Genomic DNA, 16,402 nt, shown 5'->3' on the forward strand with positions numbered 1-16,402 from the left:
AATATTTAGACTCTTCAGAATTTAGTGGTATAGCATTTTTCACATAAATATTTGTGGTAATACACACTCCTCCTATCTGTGTTGAACCGTTTGTGACAACCTCTTTAAGACCGCTGTATTTTGGCCACTAGTGCTCCCGTTTGCTTTTCCAGTAGTGGTCCAGGTGTTGGGACCTAACATCTTTGCTTAGTTTTGGAGATGTATTTCTTTTTTTATAAGTAGCACTGTTGGGTGGTAGCAGCTGGCAGCAAATAGTTTGATAACGTAGTTTCTATTTTATGTTTATTACTAACTATACGTGAAATGTTGAAACAGTCATTTCTTACCCTTTTTGGAAATAGGATATATAGTGTCATTGATTTTTGTGGTGTTTTCTCTTCCTTTATGGAAACAGTCTATATGTTTATTGGTAAAGTAGGAAGTTTATCTTAGCAGCGCCCCTTGCAGTCTGAATGACCGTGAGCCAAGCTACTTGAACTTCATGGGGCAATTTTTAAGTTTCTAGAGTAGTGTGGTCACTGTGTGTGCCTCTTTGGGGTTGTGAGGCATCTGGGCAGGTGCACGCACAGCAGTGTGTTATGCGCGGTGTGTATCCTGGGACATTTATTTTTCTGTGAAACCATTTGTGAGAATTGTGTGGTACCCTTTATGATTATTACAGAAGGAGAATCTTGAGTTTCAAACCTAATTAATGGCACATTTTATTAACAAATTTTTTTTTTAGTGTTTATTGTTAAGAGAGAGACACAGAGTGCGAGCGGGTAGGAGCAGAGAGAGAGGTTGACACAGAATCTGAAGCAGTCTCCGAGCTGTCAGCAAAGAGCCCGATGTGGGGCTCGAACTCACAGGCTGTGAGATCATGACCTGAGCTGACGCTTAACTAAGTCACCCAGTTGCCCCCTAATGGCACATTTTAAAGATTGTTTAGCAAAATTGCAAGACTGGAGGGTTGGCTGTATTTAGTAGAGATGGATTTGGCAAAAGAAAATCCAGGATTTTGTCTTCCCCAACTTTTTATTAAGAAAATTTTCAAATTAAATAAAAGTTCAAAGAGTAACATTAGCATGCCTGTCAGATTCAGAAATTTGTAGTTTGCTGTTTCACTTTATCCTATGTGTATTTCATTTTCTTTTCCTGAGGTATTTGTACTTCCCTTGCAGACATTAAAGCTGTCTGGGTCCAAAAATCTCAGCACGCATTTCCTGAGGGTGACTGTGCTCGAGTGCGCCCTCAGTATCACTGGTGTGTGCTCCCACGGTGTCCTCCCCCGCGCCCTAAGAGTCCTGTTTACATTTCTCCACTTGCCCTAAGTGTCCTGTACAGCGTTCCCTTCCAGACCGTGTCCTCGGGGTTCACATCTCTGGCTGGAAGAGTCCGTGGACGTTTCGGAGGGTCTGGCCTGCTTGTCTTGCGGGCACTTGAGTGTGGCTCCCGTGTCACCTGTTTACTGTAAACTGGAGATTGGTCTGGAGGCTGGGAGGTGTGCCTGTTTGCGTGGGCCCTGCAGGGATGTCCTTCCCCACCGGTCTTCACCCCGCAGCGCCAACATCTGCCAGGCCTCTCCAAACCTAGCACCGCCTTTTCTCTGTCTTTTGACAGCATTTTCTGTAAATACTTGCAAGAAACTTTGATAATTCCCAGTCTCCTAGAAATAATGAGATTTTTCTGTCTCAGCAGGTAAAGTTTTTTAAAAAAGGTTTATCTGCAATTTGTCTTCTTTACTAAATTAACCACGTTAGAGTAACATGATAAGGTAAAGGTGGTATGTTTAAAAGTTGTTTTTTTTTTTTTTTTTTTCTTTTCCCAATAAGTTTTGCCCTTTCCAGTCAAGAGTGAGATTTTGTTTTAGGAAAGTTTTTTGAAGCATCATACGGTGAGTGTGGGGACAGCACAGTGTTCGTGTGAGTGAGAGCTCAAGAGTATGCCTCTCTTGCTTGGGCTCTCTGTTTCTGGATAAGATTAGGCAGTTGGAATATTAACTGCAACTGATCTAAAGTCTTGCTTTCTTATGTTCAGAAAGCCCCCTGTGTAGCCTTCCCCCCGCGGCTGTGTCTTGCACGTTTTAGAGGAGTGACAGGTGGAACACGCTCACCCTGGGGACCGCAGCGGGGACTGGCACCAGGGGAAGCTGGGACGTGCCCGTGAGGAGGGCACACTTGGAACAGGAGCAGGCTTGGCCTCCCGTGTTGCGGAACCAGTTAGTGCACTGGCTCCGACCTGCTGATGTGTGCACGGTACAGCGTTCCCCGGTCTTCGAAGTGATTTTGTGAAGAGCAGCAGGGGTCCGGTGCTCTCCATTTGGGAAGCGGTACATCGGGTGAGGGGGGAGCAGATGGGGCAGAAGGGAGCGGGGGGCGCCAGTCAGGGTCAGGTGGTGGTGGGAGCAGTCCTCTCTGGTGTGTGGGGGGCGTCCCCCTAGCAGGTGGCCACTCGCCCACCCAGGCGGGGACTGTCGTTGGATGCTCACTCCCGGTAGGAGATTATAAGTTTGTTGGCCTTGCCTGATGGCTTACGATGTGGGCACCGTAGGAGGGGGCTGGGTCAGGGTTTTGCCAGGAGAGCGAGTGACAAGACAAGAAGAGTAAGAAAACGGAGGAAGGCAGGGGAGGAGCTGTCGTGGTGGATGTCCGAGGAATCAGAGTAGTGAGGAGGGCACTTAGTCCCCGAGGAAGACCGTGGACAGTGGCACGGTGGTGAGGCCACGGAGGGAGGGAATGGTGGCAGCCAGGAAGCGTGGGTGGGCATGTCCGTGTGACGGAAGGGGACGCTAGAAGGTGGATCGAAGGTGGTTGAGGACGTTGTGGTTCTTGGTGATGAGAAGGTGCGGGCTGTGACCCTGGAGGCGTGGGGGCTGGAGGGGCAGCTGTTTTGAAGCCATGATGTCCAAGACCTGAGGGGTGAGCCGCAGAGTCCTTGTTGCCGAACACGGAAGGGGAGAGTGGGCCCTGGGCCCCCGGGTGGCTGGAGGACCGGCTGGCAGGGGCTTCGGCCCCGTGGGCTGCATTCGGCCTCCTGGAGGTGGGCGGGGTCCTGCAGGGCGGGGCTGTCACGTGACAGTTGCCAAGGGAGCCGGTGCTGCGGGCGCTGAATGAGGTCGGGGAGCAAGGCTGAGCGGCTGAGAGTGGACTCTGGGAGACGGGTGGTAGCCACTTGTCGGGCAGCCTTGGGCGGCGAGGCGGGCAGAGCCCGGAACCTTAGAGGGGAGAGCCTCGTCCAGAGACGGGTGCTGTGTCCTCGCTGTGTGTGCCACCTCTGCCCTTCCTGAGCTCCACACAGTGAGCACAGCCTGCAGGGTCCCCCGGTGAATTAATTCTCAGATCCTGTCATTTTTGAGTCTGTCTTCCTCGAATAGTGAGAAAGCTTTATATTAGTTAAGAATTTTTAGCAGTAAAACGGACTCCTCTCTCCTCCACCAATTAGGCTTTTTAATTTTATTCTATTCTGTTGCATTTTTGTCTCTAGAAAATGAATTCAGCGTGGTCTTCAGTTAAACCTGTGAACACAGGGCTGTGGTTGTGCGCGTGAGGACTGAATACGCGAGAGCCGAAAGCAGTCCTGTGCGTCCGTGCAGTTTGCAGTAGATGCTCTTGTGGTCTGGAGAATGCGTGTCCCCACACGAGTTTCGTGCAGACTGACCCTGCACCGGAGTCACATTTGGTTTGCAGGATAAGCTGCTTCCCTAAGATGACTTGACTGTCGCACGGGTGCAGAATTTGCTGGTCCCTTCCTCTGGTTTCTGGAAGCCTGAGGGGCCTAAAGGGCACCACCGGCTTGTCGGCTGTTCTCTTGCCCCGGCGGCCGGCCTGCTGACCTGGTGCCCAGCTGTGCTTCGGACCTGAACTTGACTCCTGTGCTGCCCCTGCTCCGGCTGTCCTGGCGCCCTTCCTCCCTGTGACCGCCACCCCCTCACCACCTCCGTGGGCTCGGTCTTTGTGTCCCGTTGAGGAGACGGGCCATAGCAGTGTCTATGGTCACTGACGCCCTAGCGTCCGCCTTTCACTGATCCTGGCAGCAAGGGGGTGTCGGGGTAGGGTGAGGGGCAGGTGCACCCTCCGCTGCCTCCCCCGTGTCCTCGGCTCGCGGTCTGAGGAAATCAGGCTGGTCGCTTCTGGGCGGGGCACTTCATAGCTGACGTCGTGTTTAAAATTTTACGTCAGCTGGCGGCTCGCTTGTGTGAATGCTCTAGTAACGAACTATTACTTCACTGTTTTTACAGAGTCCTTATGTTCACACATGTCTCTGCTGAACTTGTAAAAGAGGCACTTGGATGATGGACTGAAAGGAACGTTGAGAGTCCGTGAAAAGTTTCAAATCGGAGAGTTTTCAATTTTCACCCTAGTCCGGCAGCTGTGCTGCTCACGTACATACAGATGAATGAAGACCCCATTCGGGAAGACACCTGGCCAGCGGTCCAGAGCGGATGCAGGTAGGCGGTGCGGCCCGGCGTTCTCCAGTCAGTGTGCCACCGTGGGGACCTGCGCGGATGCGTCCGCACGGCTCCGAGGGTTGGCTGTTCTTCCAGCCCCGTGATGGCCAGTGTGTCGTACACCTACGTGTGGAAAAACAGGTTCCTTGTTTGAAAGGCAGGGACGAAGCTAGTATTTTTCTCCGCGGTCTTTTGCCTCCTGCAGGTTGGACCTCCAGCAGATTCGCCAAGCGAAGCGTAAATACCCGCTTAATGGGGTTGTAATCAGGAGAGGATTTGTCATTTCTTTTTGAAGAAAGAAGTGAAAGGGGTTTGACTAGAGGAGTAGGAGGTTTAGGGTATTTATAGTAGTTTTGATGAAAAAAGCTTTTGTATGTTGAGTTGGAAGAACTTTGTTGGAATGAAAGGGATGGAAATGAGACAGATATTTAATAGAAATTACTTCCTACTTTGGTGGCCCGCAGTTGGTGCAAGTGGAACAGAAGGTTAGACTTCGCGTGATTTTTGCCCTCCCCAGAAACCAGGATAATACAGGGTGCACTGTGGAATAGTTAAGTCCTGCTTAGGACCTGAGCTCTTCTCCATGCCAGAAATAAGTCTGTCGTAACATTTTAAGATTCTTTGATGAATGAATCTGAGAATCATGCTAGCAAAACTAATAAACCTACAGAATGGTTGCTGTTTGATTTAGAACTGTTCCTTGTTTTTATTAACTATAGTGTTTGGAATTCCTTTGTAGAAGAGCCACCGGGATTCACATTTTTAAGTACCCCTTTTCTTTTAGTTTCGTTTCTCATTTGTGAAGATAATATGGATTCCGGTGTTCGGCATTTGTCAGTGGGATTACTTTGGGCCGAGATGACAGACTGAAGTGTCAGCCAGCTGCCGGTGTGTTGTTCAGATCCGGGCCCTCGCGGCCGCGTAGACACAGGTGCACGTCGCGTCTTCTCGAGCCCTGGTTCTTACCGCCTAAGCGGGGTGTGTTGTGGTGTGTACCTGCGGAGGTTCTGAGGACGAATAAATGAGCTCGTGTGTCGGGGCGCAGTTGGGTGCCCGGCACACTGTAGCTGTTCTATGGAAAAGCATTGTTATTGTTGATCATGGTGTTTACAAGAAAATATTTTTATTTTGATTGCGAGAGTTGTTGTCAGGTGTTTTGTTGATTAGCGAAACCTCCCGTGTTTCTGCCGTTTGAAACAGTAATTCATTTTCCAGAGTTCTTTTTATGCACTCCATTCCAAATTCAGCACTCCTGTCTTCTTCCTTGATTTTGAAGTCCTTGTCAGGTGGGCGAGCAGATTACAGCGGTGAGTCGCGGGGTGGGTCGCGTGGTGTAAGTGCCCGAAGGATCTAAACCGAGACAGGCTCTTGCTCTTAAGGGAGAGATTGTTAATCCTAGCCAGTACTTTGATCTTGTGTTTTTCTTATTCCTTGGCAGTTTTGAGAGTGTGTGGTATAGGCTGAACACAGAGTGGGTACTCTGTCCCAGGTGGCCCGTTAGATACGTTAACATGAGACCGTGGAGTCTCTTACTGTTCCCAGCTGTTGTGTGGTGTTGTTCGATTTTGGAAAATTGCCGATCCCTTGATCAGTATTGTTTATAAAATTGTCTTCAACCGTTCTTTCCATTAACATAGACCAAGGCTCTGTTGCTTTTAAACTCCTATGTCAGTTATGAATGTGCCCATTTACAAATAAAGAAAATTCACCCAAAAGGGGGGGTTCTCTTTCTCCTGCAGCAGGAAACCCAGGTAGGCCTTCCAGGGTCGGTACGGTGGCTCAGCTGTGACCATAGGCTACTGCCATCTCAGCTTACAGCTGAGAACCTCACCGGGTAGCCTTTCTCCTCCTCTGTGGGCCTCTAGGGAGCTGGACTAACCCGAAGGCCCCCAGAACAAGTGTCCCCAGAGAAACCGGCACAGCTGCAGGGCTCTCCTGGTGAAGCCTGGAACCTTGGTGTGCACGCTAGCTGACTTCTGCATTGCATTCCTGGAGGCCTTCCTGGGGGCGGACCCAGGTTCAAGAGAGGGAGCCGGTACTGTGCTTGATGGGGGGAGGGGCTGCGGGGGGGAGGAATCTGAGATCATGCCTTAAAATCCCCACAGCAGTAAATAGATCAGTAGGCGGTTCCCAGTTCGGGGATCTATGTTTGACAGAGCGTGGGTGATCAATAACAATTTGAAAGTTGAATATTTGTGCGCTCTTTATGTATCTAGTTCAACATATTAGGGATTTCTATTTTTTTTTTTTAATGTTTATTTTTGAGAGAGAGAGACAGACCCAACATAAGCAGGAGAGGGGCAGAGAGAGAGGGAGACACAGAATCCGAAGCAGGCTCCAGGCTCCGAGCTGTCAGCACATAGCCCGATGCGGGGCTCGAACTCATGAGCCATGAGATCATGACCTGAGTCGAAGTCAGACACTTAACTGGCTGTGCCACCCAGGCGCCCCAGAGATTTCTGTTTTAAAGTAAGTTAGGTTTATCTGTGTAATTCTGTTGGCATTTAATTGGTTACTGAAGTAGTAATTTATGTACACCTAATGACATTGGACAGCAAGTCCTATTATGTACTGTACTGTTACATATATATAATTATATATATATATATACATACTGTACTATTTTTCATGTGTTTTTTTTCCCCTAAAGTCAGGCTCCATTTTTTTACTGGTTTATCCAAGGTTTCCGTTTTTCTCCTTTGTGACATAGTTTAATCATACTGATAGGTACAGGGAATGGTAATGATACATAACCATGTACATAATGCTCAGATTTATTTAGCAACTACTTTTGCTCTGTTTAATTAAAATAATTTTAAAACTTTGATTTTACTTTCATCCAGTTGATAAAAATTTATTGTTGAAAATGTCAAGTAGTGCCAAAGACTTCTAACAGAAAGCAGGCCCTCTATTCCTTCTGATATTTACCTTAAGTGTTCGTTAATACTATGCGGAGACAAATTTCTCTGGATTCTGACAGTGCTGAACCAAGTAAGGCAGTGCGATGACTTTTTTTTTTTTTTTTTTTTTTTTTGGTACATTTTATTTTCCCTGGAATTTAGCCATTTCTTAATTTTCTCATATTTGCTTAAATTTGTTTGCAACTTGGTCTCTCAAACCATCCAACAGCTTTATAAAACTCCGTGTATTATGCCACGTGGCCAGTGCCACACATGGCCCATCTGTCTGTGGATCCCCAGAGACTCTTCTCGCGCTTTCAGCTCTGTTGTCATCTGAGCCATGTCCTCTAGCTGCTGGTGCCCTGTCGTCCTTGGAACTCCATTTTCATCTCTGTAGCAGGATCCTCCTTGTTTGTGCTCGCTGTGCCTCCGGTGTTGGTGTGTGCTCTCGCCCAGGAAGAGGCCGTGTGGCCTCAAGCAGCTTTCGGAGTAGACCGTGAACGAGTTGGTGGTTAAAGTGTCAGGTGGAACGTGTCGTTTATTCCTACTCTCGACTTTTCTGCACATGTGAAATTGTCTCTGATACGGTTTTCCAAAAGTGCACCTAGAAGATGAGGTTCTTTCTGAGACCCTGCATCAACATTGTCTTCACGCTGCCCCCGTGCTGGTGGGGCCCAGGATTCTAGGTGGAGGCCACTTGTCATTTAGAATTCTCCAGGCATTGCTCCGTCTCGCCTTCCAGATCTCAGTGCTGCCATTGGGAAGTTGGATGCTGTTTCCAAACCTGTCTATGTGTCCAGTGGTCTTTGCCTCTCCTCTAGAAACTTCTGGACTGCTGCTTTATGTGCTATGACCTGTACTGCAGTGAATGTCCAGTTGGGTCTTTTTCACTTGGTGACATTTTCAGTCAGTCCCCCCACGGGGGTTCAGAGATCCTTCCGATGGTACCCATCCTCTCTCTCTGGCTGTATGCAGCTTGGATGTTTTGCTTCTCAGGTTGACCTTTTTTTCCCTAAACTTTGCCAATTATTCATTCCCATTTTTTCATTCTTAGGAAGATACTGACTTTACTTCCCAGCCTTTTAAAAAGATTTCAGAAAGGGGTGCCTGGATGGCTCAGTCGGTTAAGTGTCTGACTTTGGCTCAGGTCATGATCTCGCGTTCGTGGGTTCGAGGTCCACGTCGGGCTCTGTGCTGACAGCTCGGAGCCTGGAGCCTGCTTCGGATTCTGTGTCTCCCTCTCTCTCTGCCCCTTCCCCACTCGCACTCTGTCTCCCTCTGTCTCAAAAATAAAAATAAACGTTAAAAAAAAAAGATTTCAGTAAGCGTTTTAAATTTCTAGGAGCTCTTTTTTGTTCCGTTTGCTATTTCATAGATGCAGGTAGCTTATACTTCTGAGGCTATAAATTGCATTTTTTAAAAAGTATATTTTTTAAAGTTTATTTATTTGAGAGAGAGAGCACGCATGCACAAGCGAGCAGGGGAAGGGCAGAGAGAGGGAGAGAAAGAATCCAAGCGGGCTTTGTGCTGTCATTGTGGAGCCTGACATGGGGCTCAAACCCACGAATCATGAGATCATGACCTGAGCCAAAATCAAGAGTTGGTCACTCAACTGACTGAGCTATCCAGGTGCTCAATAAATTGCATTTTTAAGAAGACTTTCTTGGGGCACTTGGGTGGCTTAGTCGGTTAAGCATCCAACTTCATTCAGCTCAGGTCATGACCTCTGTCTTTCTCTCTCCCATTCATGCTCTTTCTCTCTCTCTCTCTCTCTCTCTCTCTCTCTCTCTCTCTCTCTCTCTCAAAAATAAAAATTAAAAGAAAAACTTTAAAATGACTTTCTTGAACTAGCTTGGCCTGTTAGGAATGTCTTTGTGTTGATTTGCTTTTTAGTCTGTTTCGCCTGGAAGTTTTCCTTAAATCTCTTAAGATCCGAGGTGGATCCTCTAGCAAGGCACAAAAAAGTTGTTTGGAAGCTGCATAGGTAAGGGAAGTGCTCTCTCTTGAGCTTATCACTTTTGCTCAGCAGCAGGGACAGGGTCTCCTTGACAGCCTCCCAGGAAGATCTCACAAGAGGCAGAGCTCCCACAGGGAGGAATGAGTGAGGTGGCAGGGCTGGGGGCCCTCAGTGTGGTGTGGACGAGATTGGTGAGGGTTCCTAATTTGAACAGGTTGCTGGAACAGACATGGGTCTTTGTCTTTGGGAAATCAGGGTCCACACAAAGCTGACCGCTGGTTACAGGCACATCTTGGAGGCGTTGGAGGTTCTGTTCCAGACCATGATAACGCGGATGTCCCCGCACAAGAAGTCAGATGAATGTTTTGGTTTCCCAGTGCATATAAATGTTATGTTTACACTGTGCAGTAGTCTGTTAAGTGTGCACTATGTCTGAACAATGCACCGTAGTGTAATCAAAAATGAGTTTATTACTAAAAACTGCTGACCATCAACTGAGCTTTCAGTGAGTCAGAAGCACTGATTCCCTGATCACTGTAACAAATATAAAAATAATGAGAAGGCTTGAAATATTGTGAAAATTACCAGACTGTGACAGAGAGACATGAAGTGAGCAAATGCCTTTGACATAATGACGCTGATAGGCTTGCTTGACACAGGGTTGCCTTCGGTTTGTTAAAAAACGGAGCATCTGCAAGGACACTACAACTACAGCAAAGCGTGATAAAGGAGGTGTGAATGTTTTGGAAGATGGGTCCCAATGAGCTTCTGCTAGAACAGTTTGAGTGTATGTGGTTTTGTTACCCGTCATGGTTTAGTCCAGTTTAAGTAACTTCTGTGAGTCATAGAACAGTTAATTTTGTAAATTATGGCTCTACTTCTTTTCACATTTCAATCAACAAATAGATGCAGCACCTAGTAAAGGGTCTCCTTCTGTTTTCTATTGGAAAATCTGTGATCCTCAGATGAGTGATGCCACCCACTTCCAGTGACAAACTGCCATCGGCGCCCAGTGACTGTAAACATGCCTACCTGCTCCTCTGTCACTCTTGTGCTGAGCAGCGTGCGGTGACCACCCCTTCGTAGCGCGTAGAGCGTCTACTCCCGTCACAGCTCAATAGTACCTTGTATTCATTTATGCTTAGTTATTTGGACATTTAGGTTGTTTCCACTCTTCTGTATTAGAAATGATGATACTGCAGTGAATAGGCTTGTCTGTTTTGCCAGTGTGTCATCACTGGGATAGGTTTTTAGGAGAGCTGAATTAGATCTTACATGCATACGTGATTCTGTGAGGTGTTCATGGGCTTTGTACCATGGTGCCTTCTTACCAGCAAGCGGTGTGGAAGCGTGTCTCTCTCCCCCATCTTGCTTCTGTAGTGTGTTGTCAGGTTATGAATCTTTGTTCGTCAGATGGGTGACAAAGGAGTCTGTAGTTTCATGTGTGAGGCCTCTTTGGCCTGCCTTTTTCTGTTCTTATCTCCAATTTTCTTCTACCTTTAGAAGCTCTTTTATTTAAAAAAATTTTTTTAATGTTTATTTATTTATGGAGAGAGAGAGAGAGAGAGAGAGAGAGAGAGAGAGACTGAACACGAGTGGGGGAGGGGCAGAGAGAAAGGGAGGCAGAGAATCCCAAGCAGGCTCTAGGCTCTGAGCTGTCAGCACAGAGCCTGATGTGGGGATTGAACCCACAAACTCTGAGATCATGACCTTAGCTGAAGTTGGACGCTCAACCAACTGAGCCACCCAGGCGCCCCTCGAAGCTCTTTTAAAGTTGGAGTTACTAGCCTTTGCCCGTGATATATTTCTTACACTTGCTGCTGTGTGGTGCCAGCTTCTGGGAGACCACTCTCCTTTAGTCCCTGGCCTCTTACTCCTGTCTGCATGGGTCTCATCCTGTATCATAGATGTCATGCTGGACTTAAACATCTCTGGTTTCTCGGATCCTGTGTGTTTATGTTGCTTTTCTGTCTTGTTTTCTGGAGAGTATCCTCCAGTTACTTCCAGAGATTTGTGGGAGGTGTAACTTTTGAGCCCATACATGAATGTAAATGTCTGTACCCTCAGTTGGTAATTTAGCTGGGTATGGAATTCAGGGTTCAAAGTCATTTTACTTCAGCATTGCAGGTATTGTTTTCTGTTTAGCTCAGTGTTAATGATGGAAGAATAAGTTTAGTACCTCTATTTTTTTAAAAAGTCCTTTTTAAAAAGAACTTTGCAAAAGGACTTTTCTTTTTTTGTAAGTGTTTTTTTTTTTTTTTTTTTTTTTGAGAGAGAGCGCGCGTGTGCACAAGCAGAGAAGGAGGAGCAGAGAGGAGAGACAGAGTCTCAAGCAGGCTCCGTACCATCAGCACAGAACCCCACGCGGGGTTTCAACTCACAAACTGTGATATGACCTCAGCCAAGATCAAGAGTCAGATGCTCAACCGACCGAGCCACCCAGGAACCCCAGGACTTTATTTTGCATAAAGTAGTTTTAAGTTCAAGGCAAAGTTGATCAGAACGTACATTTCTTGTATATGTCTGGTCCCCTCCCCCTCAACGTCCCCTACTAGCCACATCCCCCACCAGATAGTACACTTGTTACATTGGCATGCCCACATTTACATGTCATGATTGCTCAGAGTCCATTGTTTACTTTGAGCTTCACTCTTGGTGCTGTACGTTCTGTGGGTTTTGACAGATGTATTCAGATCCACCATTCTCGTATCATTCAGGGTAGTTTTATTCCCTGAAAATCCCCTATTCTCCAACTATTCATTCCTTTTTCCCCCAACCCTTAGCAGTCACTGCCTTTTATTGTATCCATAGTTTTGCCTTTCTTAGAATGTCATCGAGTTGGAATCTTACGTAGCTTTTTCACATTGGCTTCTTTCACTTAGCAGTATGCACTTAAGGTTCCTTCTGTCTTTTCATGGCTTGATAGCTTATTATTACTGAATAACATTCTATTTGTTGACACGCCATGGTTTATTTATCCAGTCACCCACTATAGGACATTTTGGTTGTTTCCAAGTTTGAGCATCATAGAATGGAGGTGCTATAAACATCCGTGTGCCCAGGTTTTTGTGTGGACATGTTTCCAGCTTCTTAGGGTAAATACCAAGGATCATAATTGCTGGATCATATGGTAAGAGTATGGTTAATTTTGTAAGAAACCACCGAACTGTCTTTCAAAATGGCGACACCAATTTGCATTCCCACCAGCCATGAATTAGAGTTCCTATTGCTTCACATCCTCTCCAGTGGTTGGTGTTGTCAGTGTTCTGGATTTCGGCCATTCTGTTAGGTGTGTCGTGGTGTCTCCTTGTTTTTAGTTTGCATTTTCTGGATGACATACGATGTGTAGAGCATCTTTTTGTATGTGTTTTGCCATCTCTACATATATCATCTTTGGTGTTAAGGTGTTTGGCCCATGTTTTAATCAGGTTGTTTTTTCTTGTCGAATTTTAAGAGTTCTTGTTATATTTTGGTTAACAAGTCCTTCAGATATGTTTTCTTCTAGGTGTTTTCTTCTTCTGGCATGTCTTCTCATTTTCTTGATAGTGTCTCTCATAGAGCAGAAATTTTTAATTTCAATGAAGTACAGCTTATCAGTTAACTTCTTTCATGGATTATGCTGTTGGTGTAGTATCTAAAAAGTCATCAACATAACCAAGGTCATCTGGATTTTTCCCTGGGTTGTATTTTAGGAGTTTTATAGTTTTTCACTTTACATTTAGATCTGTGGTCCATTTTGAGTTAATTTTTGTGAAGGATGTAAAGTCTCTGTCCAAATCCGTTTTTTTGTAGGTGGATGTCTGTCTATTCCAGTACCATTTGTTAAAAAGACTATATTTTCTCCATTGTATTGCCTTTGCTCTTTTGTCAAAGATCAGTTAACTATATGTGGGTCTTTTTCAGGGTTCTTTATTTGTTCTATTTGTCCATTTTTAAAGAGTCAGTACCACATTGTCCTGATGAGTGTAGCTTTACAGGATGTCTTAAAGTTGGGTAGTGTCAGTTCTCCAACTTTGTTCTCCTCCTTCAGTATTGTGTTGGCTGTGCTGGATCTTTTGCTTCTCCCTATAAACTTTAGAACCAGTTCATTGACATCCACAAGATAACTCATTAGGATTTGGATTGGGATTGCATTAAATCTGTAGTTCAAATTGGGAAGAACTGACATCTTGACAATACTGAGTCTTCCTGTCTATGAACATGGAATATCTCTCCATTTAGATATCTCTCCATTTAGATATCTTTCATCAGTTTTGTAGTTGTCATGTGGATTTTGTATATGGGGTCTGTAGTGATGTCTCCTTTTTGATTTCTCATGTTAGTGATTTGTGCCTTCTCTCTTTCTTGTTAGTTATCCTGGCTAGAGATTTATCAATTTTGGTATTTTCAAACAATGATCTTTTGATTTCATTGATTTTTCTCTGTTGATGTTTAAAATATTACTGATTTCTAACTTTTATAACCGCTTTTATTTTACATTTAATATGGTTTCCTATTATAATTTCCTAAGGGGTAAGCTTAGATTTTTAATTTTAAATCTTTCCTCTTTTCCAGTACATGCATTCAGTGCTGTAGATTTCTCTGTAAGCATTGCTTTCCTTGTATCCTACAAATTTTGCAAAATGTATTTTGCTTTTCATTTAGTTCCAAATATTTTTAAATTTGTGTTGTGATTTTTTTCTTTGAACAGTGTATTTAGAAGTGTGTTGCTTAATCTCTGAGTGTTTGGGAATTTTCCAGCTATTTTTCTGTTATTGAATCTAGTTTGATTTTATCGTGGTTTGCGAGCAGTTGCAGGATTTGTTTATTTATTTATTAGCTTTTTTAAAATTTATTTTTGAGAGACAGAGAACGAGCAGGAGAGGTGAAGAGAGGAGACACAGAATCTGAAGCAGGCTTCAGGCTCTGAGCTGTCAGCACAGAGCCTGACGCGGGGCTTGAACCCACGAACCATGAGATCATGACCTGAGCCAAAGTTGGATGCTTAACTGACTGAGCCACCCAGGCGCCCCTGTTCCTTTAATTTTAAGATGTATTTTATGCCAGAATATTGTCTTGCTGAATGCTTCTGGGACCTTGTAAAGAATTTGTATTCTGCCGTTGTTGGATGAAGTGGTCTATTGATGTCAATTATATCCAGTTGATCAGTGGTGGTGTTGGGTTTGACTGTGCACTCAGTGATCTTCTGCCTGTTGGATCTGTCCATTTCTGATAGAGGGTTATTGAAGTGTCCCACTGTGTAGTTGTACAACTTTGACCTCCCTTGATTTGATATTCTGTTGTGAGGTACATACATGTTAAGGATTGTTGTCTTCTTAGAGGATTGATTGCTTTATAATAATGTATCTCTTAAAATTTTTTTAACATATTTATTAATTTTTTTTTTAATTTTTTTTTTTTAACGTTTATTTATTTTTGAGACAGAGACAGAGCATGAACGGGGGAGGGGCAGAGTGAGAGGGAGACACAGAATCAGAAGCAGGCCCCAGGCTCTGAGCCATCAGCTCAGAGCCCGACGCGGGGCTCGAACTCACGGACCGTGAGATCGTGACCTGGGCCGAAGTCGGACGTCTAACCGACTGAATCACCCAGGCGCCCCATTTATTAATTTTTTGAGAGACAGAACGTGAGCAGGGGAAGGGCAGAGGGAGAGAGGGAGACACAGAATCCTAAGCAGGCTCCAGGCTGTGAGCTATCAGCACAGTGCCCAACACGGGGCTCGAACCGATGAGCAGTGAGATCATGACCTGAGCTGAAGTCGGACGTTTAACCGGATTGAGCCACCCAGGCGCCCCATCATAATCTATCTCTTTATCCCTGATGACTTCCCTTGCTCTGGAATCTGACTGAAATTAATGTAGCTACTCTCGCTTCTTTTGATCAGTGTTAGCATGGTATATATTCTTCCTTCCCTCTATTTTTAATGTAAGTATATATCCTTAAAATGGATTTCTTGTGAGAAGTGTACAATATGGTCTTTTATTTTGATCCACTATGACAGACTTGGTCTTCTAATTGGTGTACTTAGATCATTGACGTTTAAGGTGATTATTGGACTAATATCTGCTATATTTGTTACTATTTTCTATGCATTGCCCTTGTTCTTTTACTTCAAGAGACTGCCCTAGAGTCTGCAGGATCCTTTTACAACTAATCCAGTTCACTTATGCGTGAGCTATAATCATCTAATACATTGTTAATATTCTGGAAAAATGTTACCATTTTTGTTAAGAAAGATGGTCTCTAATGATCTTTATGTAGATTCGAGTTTTTCAACTCATTTTCTTCTCTCTGAAGAATTTTTTTCAACATTTCTTGAAGTACAGGTCTTCTGGAAACAAATTCTCTTAACTTCTGTTTGTTTGAGCAAGTCTGTTTCTTCTTTACTCTTGAAGGTTAGCAGAATACAAAATTCTGGGTTTTTAGTTTTCTCTCAGCACTTAGATACTTCACTCCTTTCTGCTGCCATGCTTCCTGAGGAGAAGGCGGATGCAATTGTTCTTTGCTCTGCTTCTCCATCCATAAGGCGTGTCTTCCTCTGGCTGCTTTCAGGAGTTTGTCTTTGCCCTGGATTTGCGCTGTGAATATGATACGCTTATATGCGGTGTTCGGGCATTTATCCTGCTTGGCGTTCTCTGAACTTCCTTTGTCTCTGGTTTAGCGTCTGACGTTAATCTGGGGAAATCCTCAGTCGTTATTGCTTTGACTGTTTTCTTCTGTTCCTCTGTCTCCATCTTTTCTTCCTGGCATTCCCCTTGTACATGTTACTTCTTTGTAGTCGCCCCACGGTCCTTGGATATTCTGATTTGTTTTTTCCTGTCCTTTGCTCTGCTTTTCAGGTTTGGACCTTTCTGTTGGCGTGTCCTGCGGCTCAGAGACTCTTTTCTCAGCCGTGTCTGGGGCTCACTGGATTAACGTCTGCTCTGTTTCTTACTGTGCCCTGTTCCTTGCCCTGTATTTTCTTCTACTTTCTCTCCCACTTTTCCCTGCTTTTTGTAGTTTGGATTGCACTTTCTCCATCATGAGTCCCTCATACATTCTTCATTTCTGTTCTGGTGTTTTGACCTCTGCCGTCTTTTTTTTCCCTGGTAATTTCTACCTTTCTTTTTACATTACTCA

The 16,402-nt window shown here is 44.9% G+C and overlaps 1 protein-coding gene across 3 annotated transcripts in view; it reads left to right on the forward strand.

Moving 5' to 3' along the window:
- The window catches only part of SPIN1 (spindlin 1), a 73,102-nt gene that overhangs the window by 32,646 nt on the left and 24,054 nt on the right, over window positions 1-16,402 (forward strand). For all 3 annotated transcript variants that reach the window (XM_042965000.1, XM_042964999.1, XM_042965001.1), the window contains exon 2: window positions 4,217-4,426. In XM_042965000.1, coding sequence (XP_042820934.1) covers window positions 4,375-4,426 — 52 coding nt within the window. In that variant the 5' untranslated portion in view covers window positions 4,217-4,374. The remainder of the gene's footprint in view (window positions 1-4,216; window positions 4,427-16,402) is intronic.

The sequence above is a fragment of the Panthera tigris genome, chromosome D4, assembly GCF_018350195.1.
Source record: "Panthera tigris isolate Pti1 chromosome D4, P.tigris_Pti1_mat1.1, whole genome shotgun sequence".
NCBI lineage: Eukaryota > Metazoa > Chordata > Mammalia > Carnivora > Felidae > Panthera > Panthera tigris.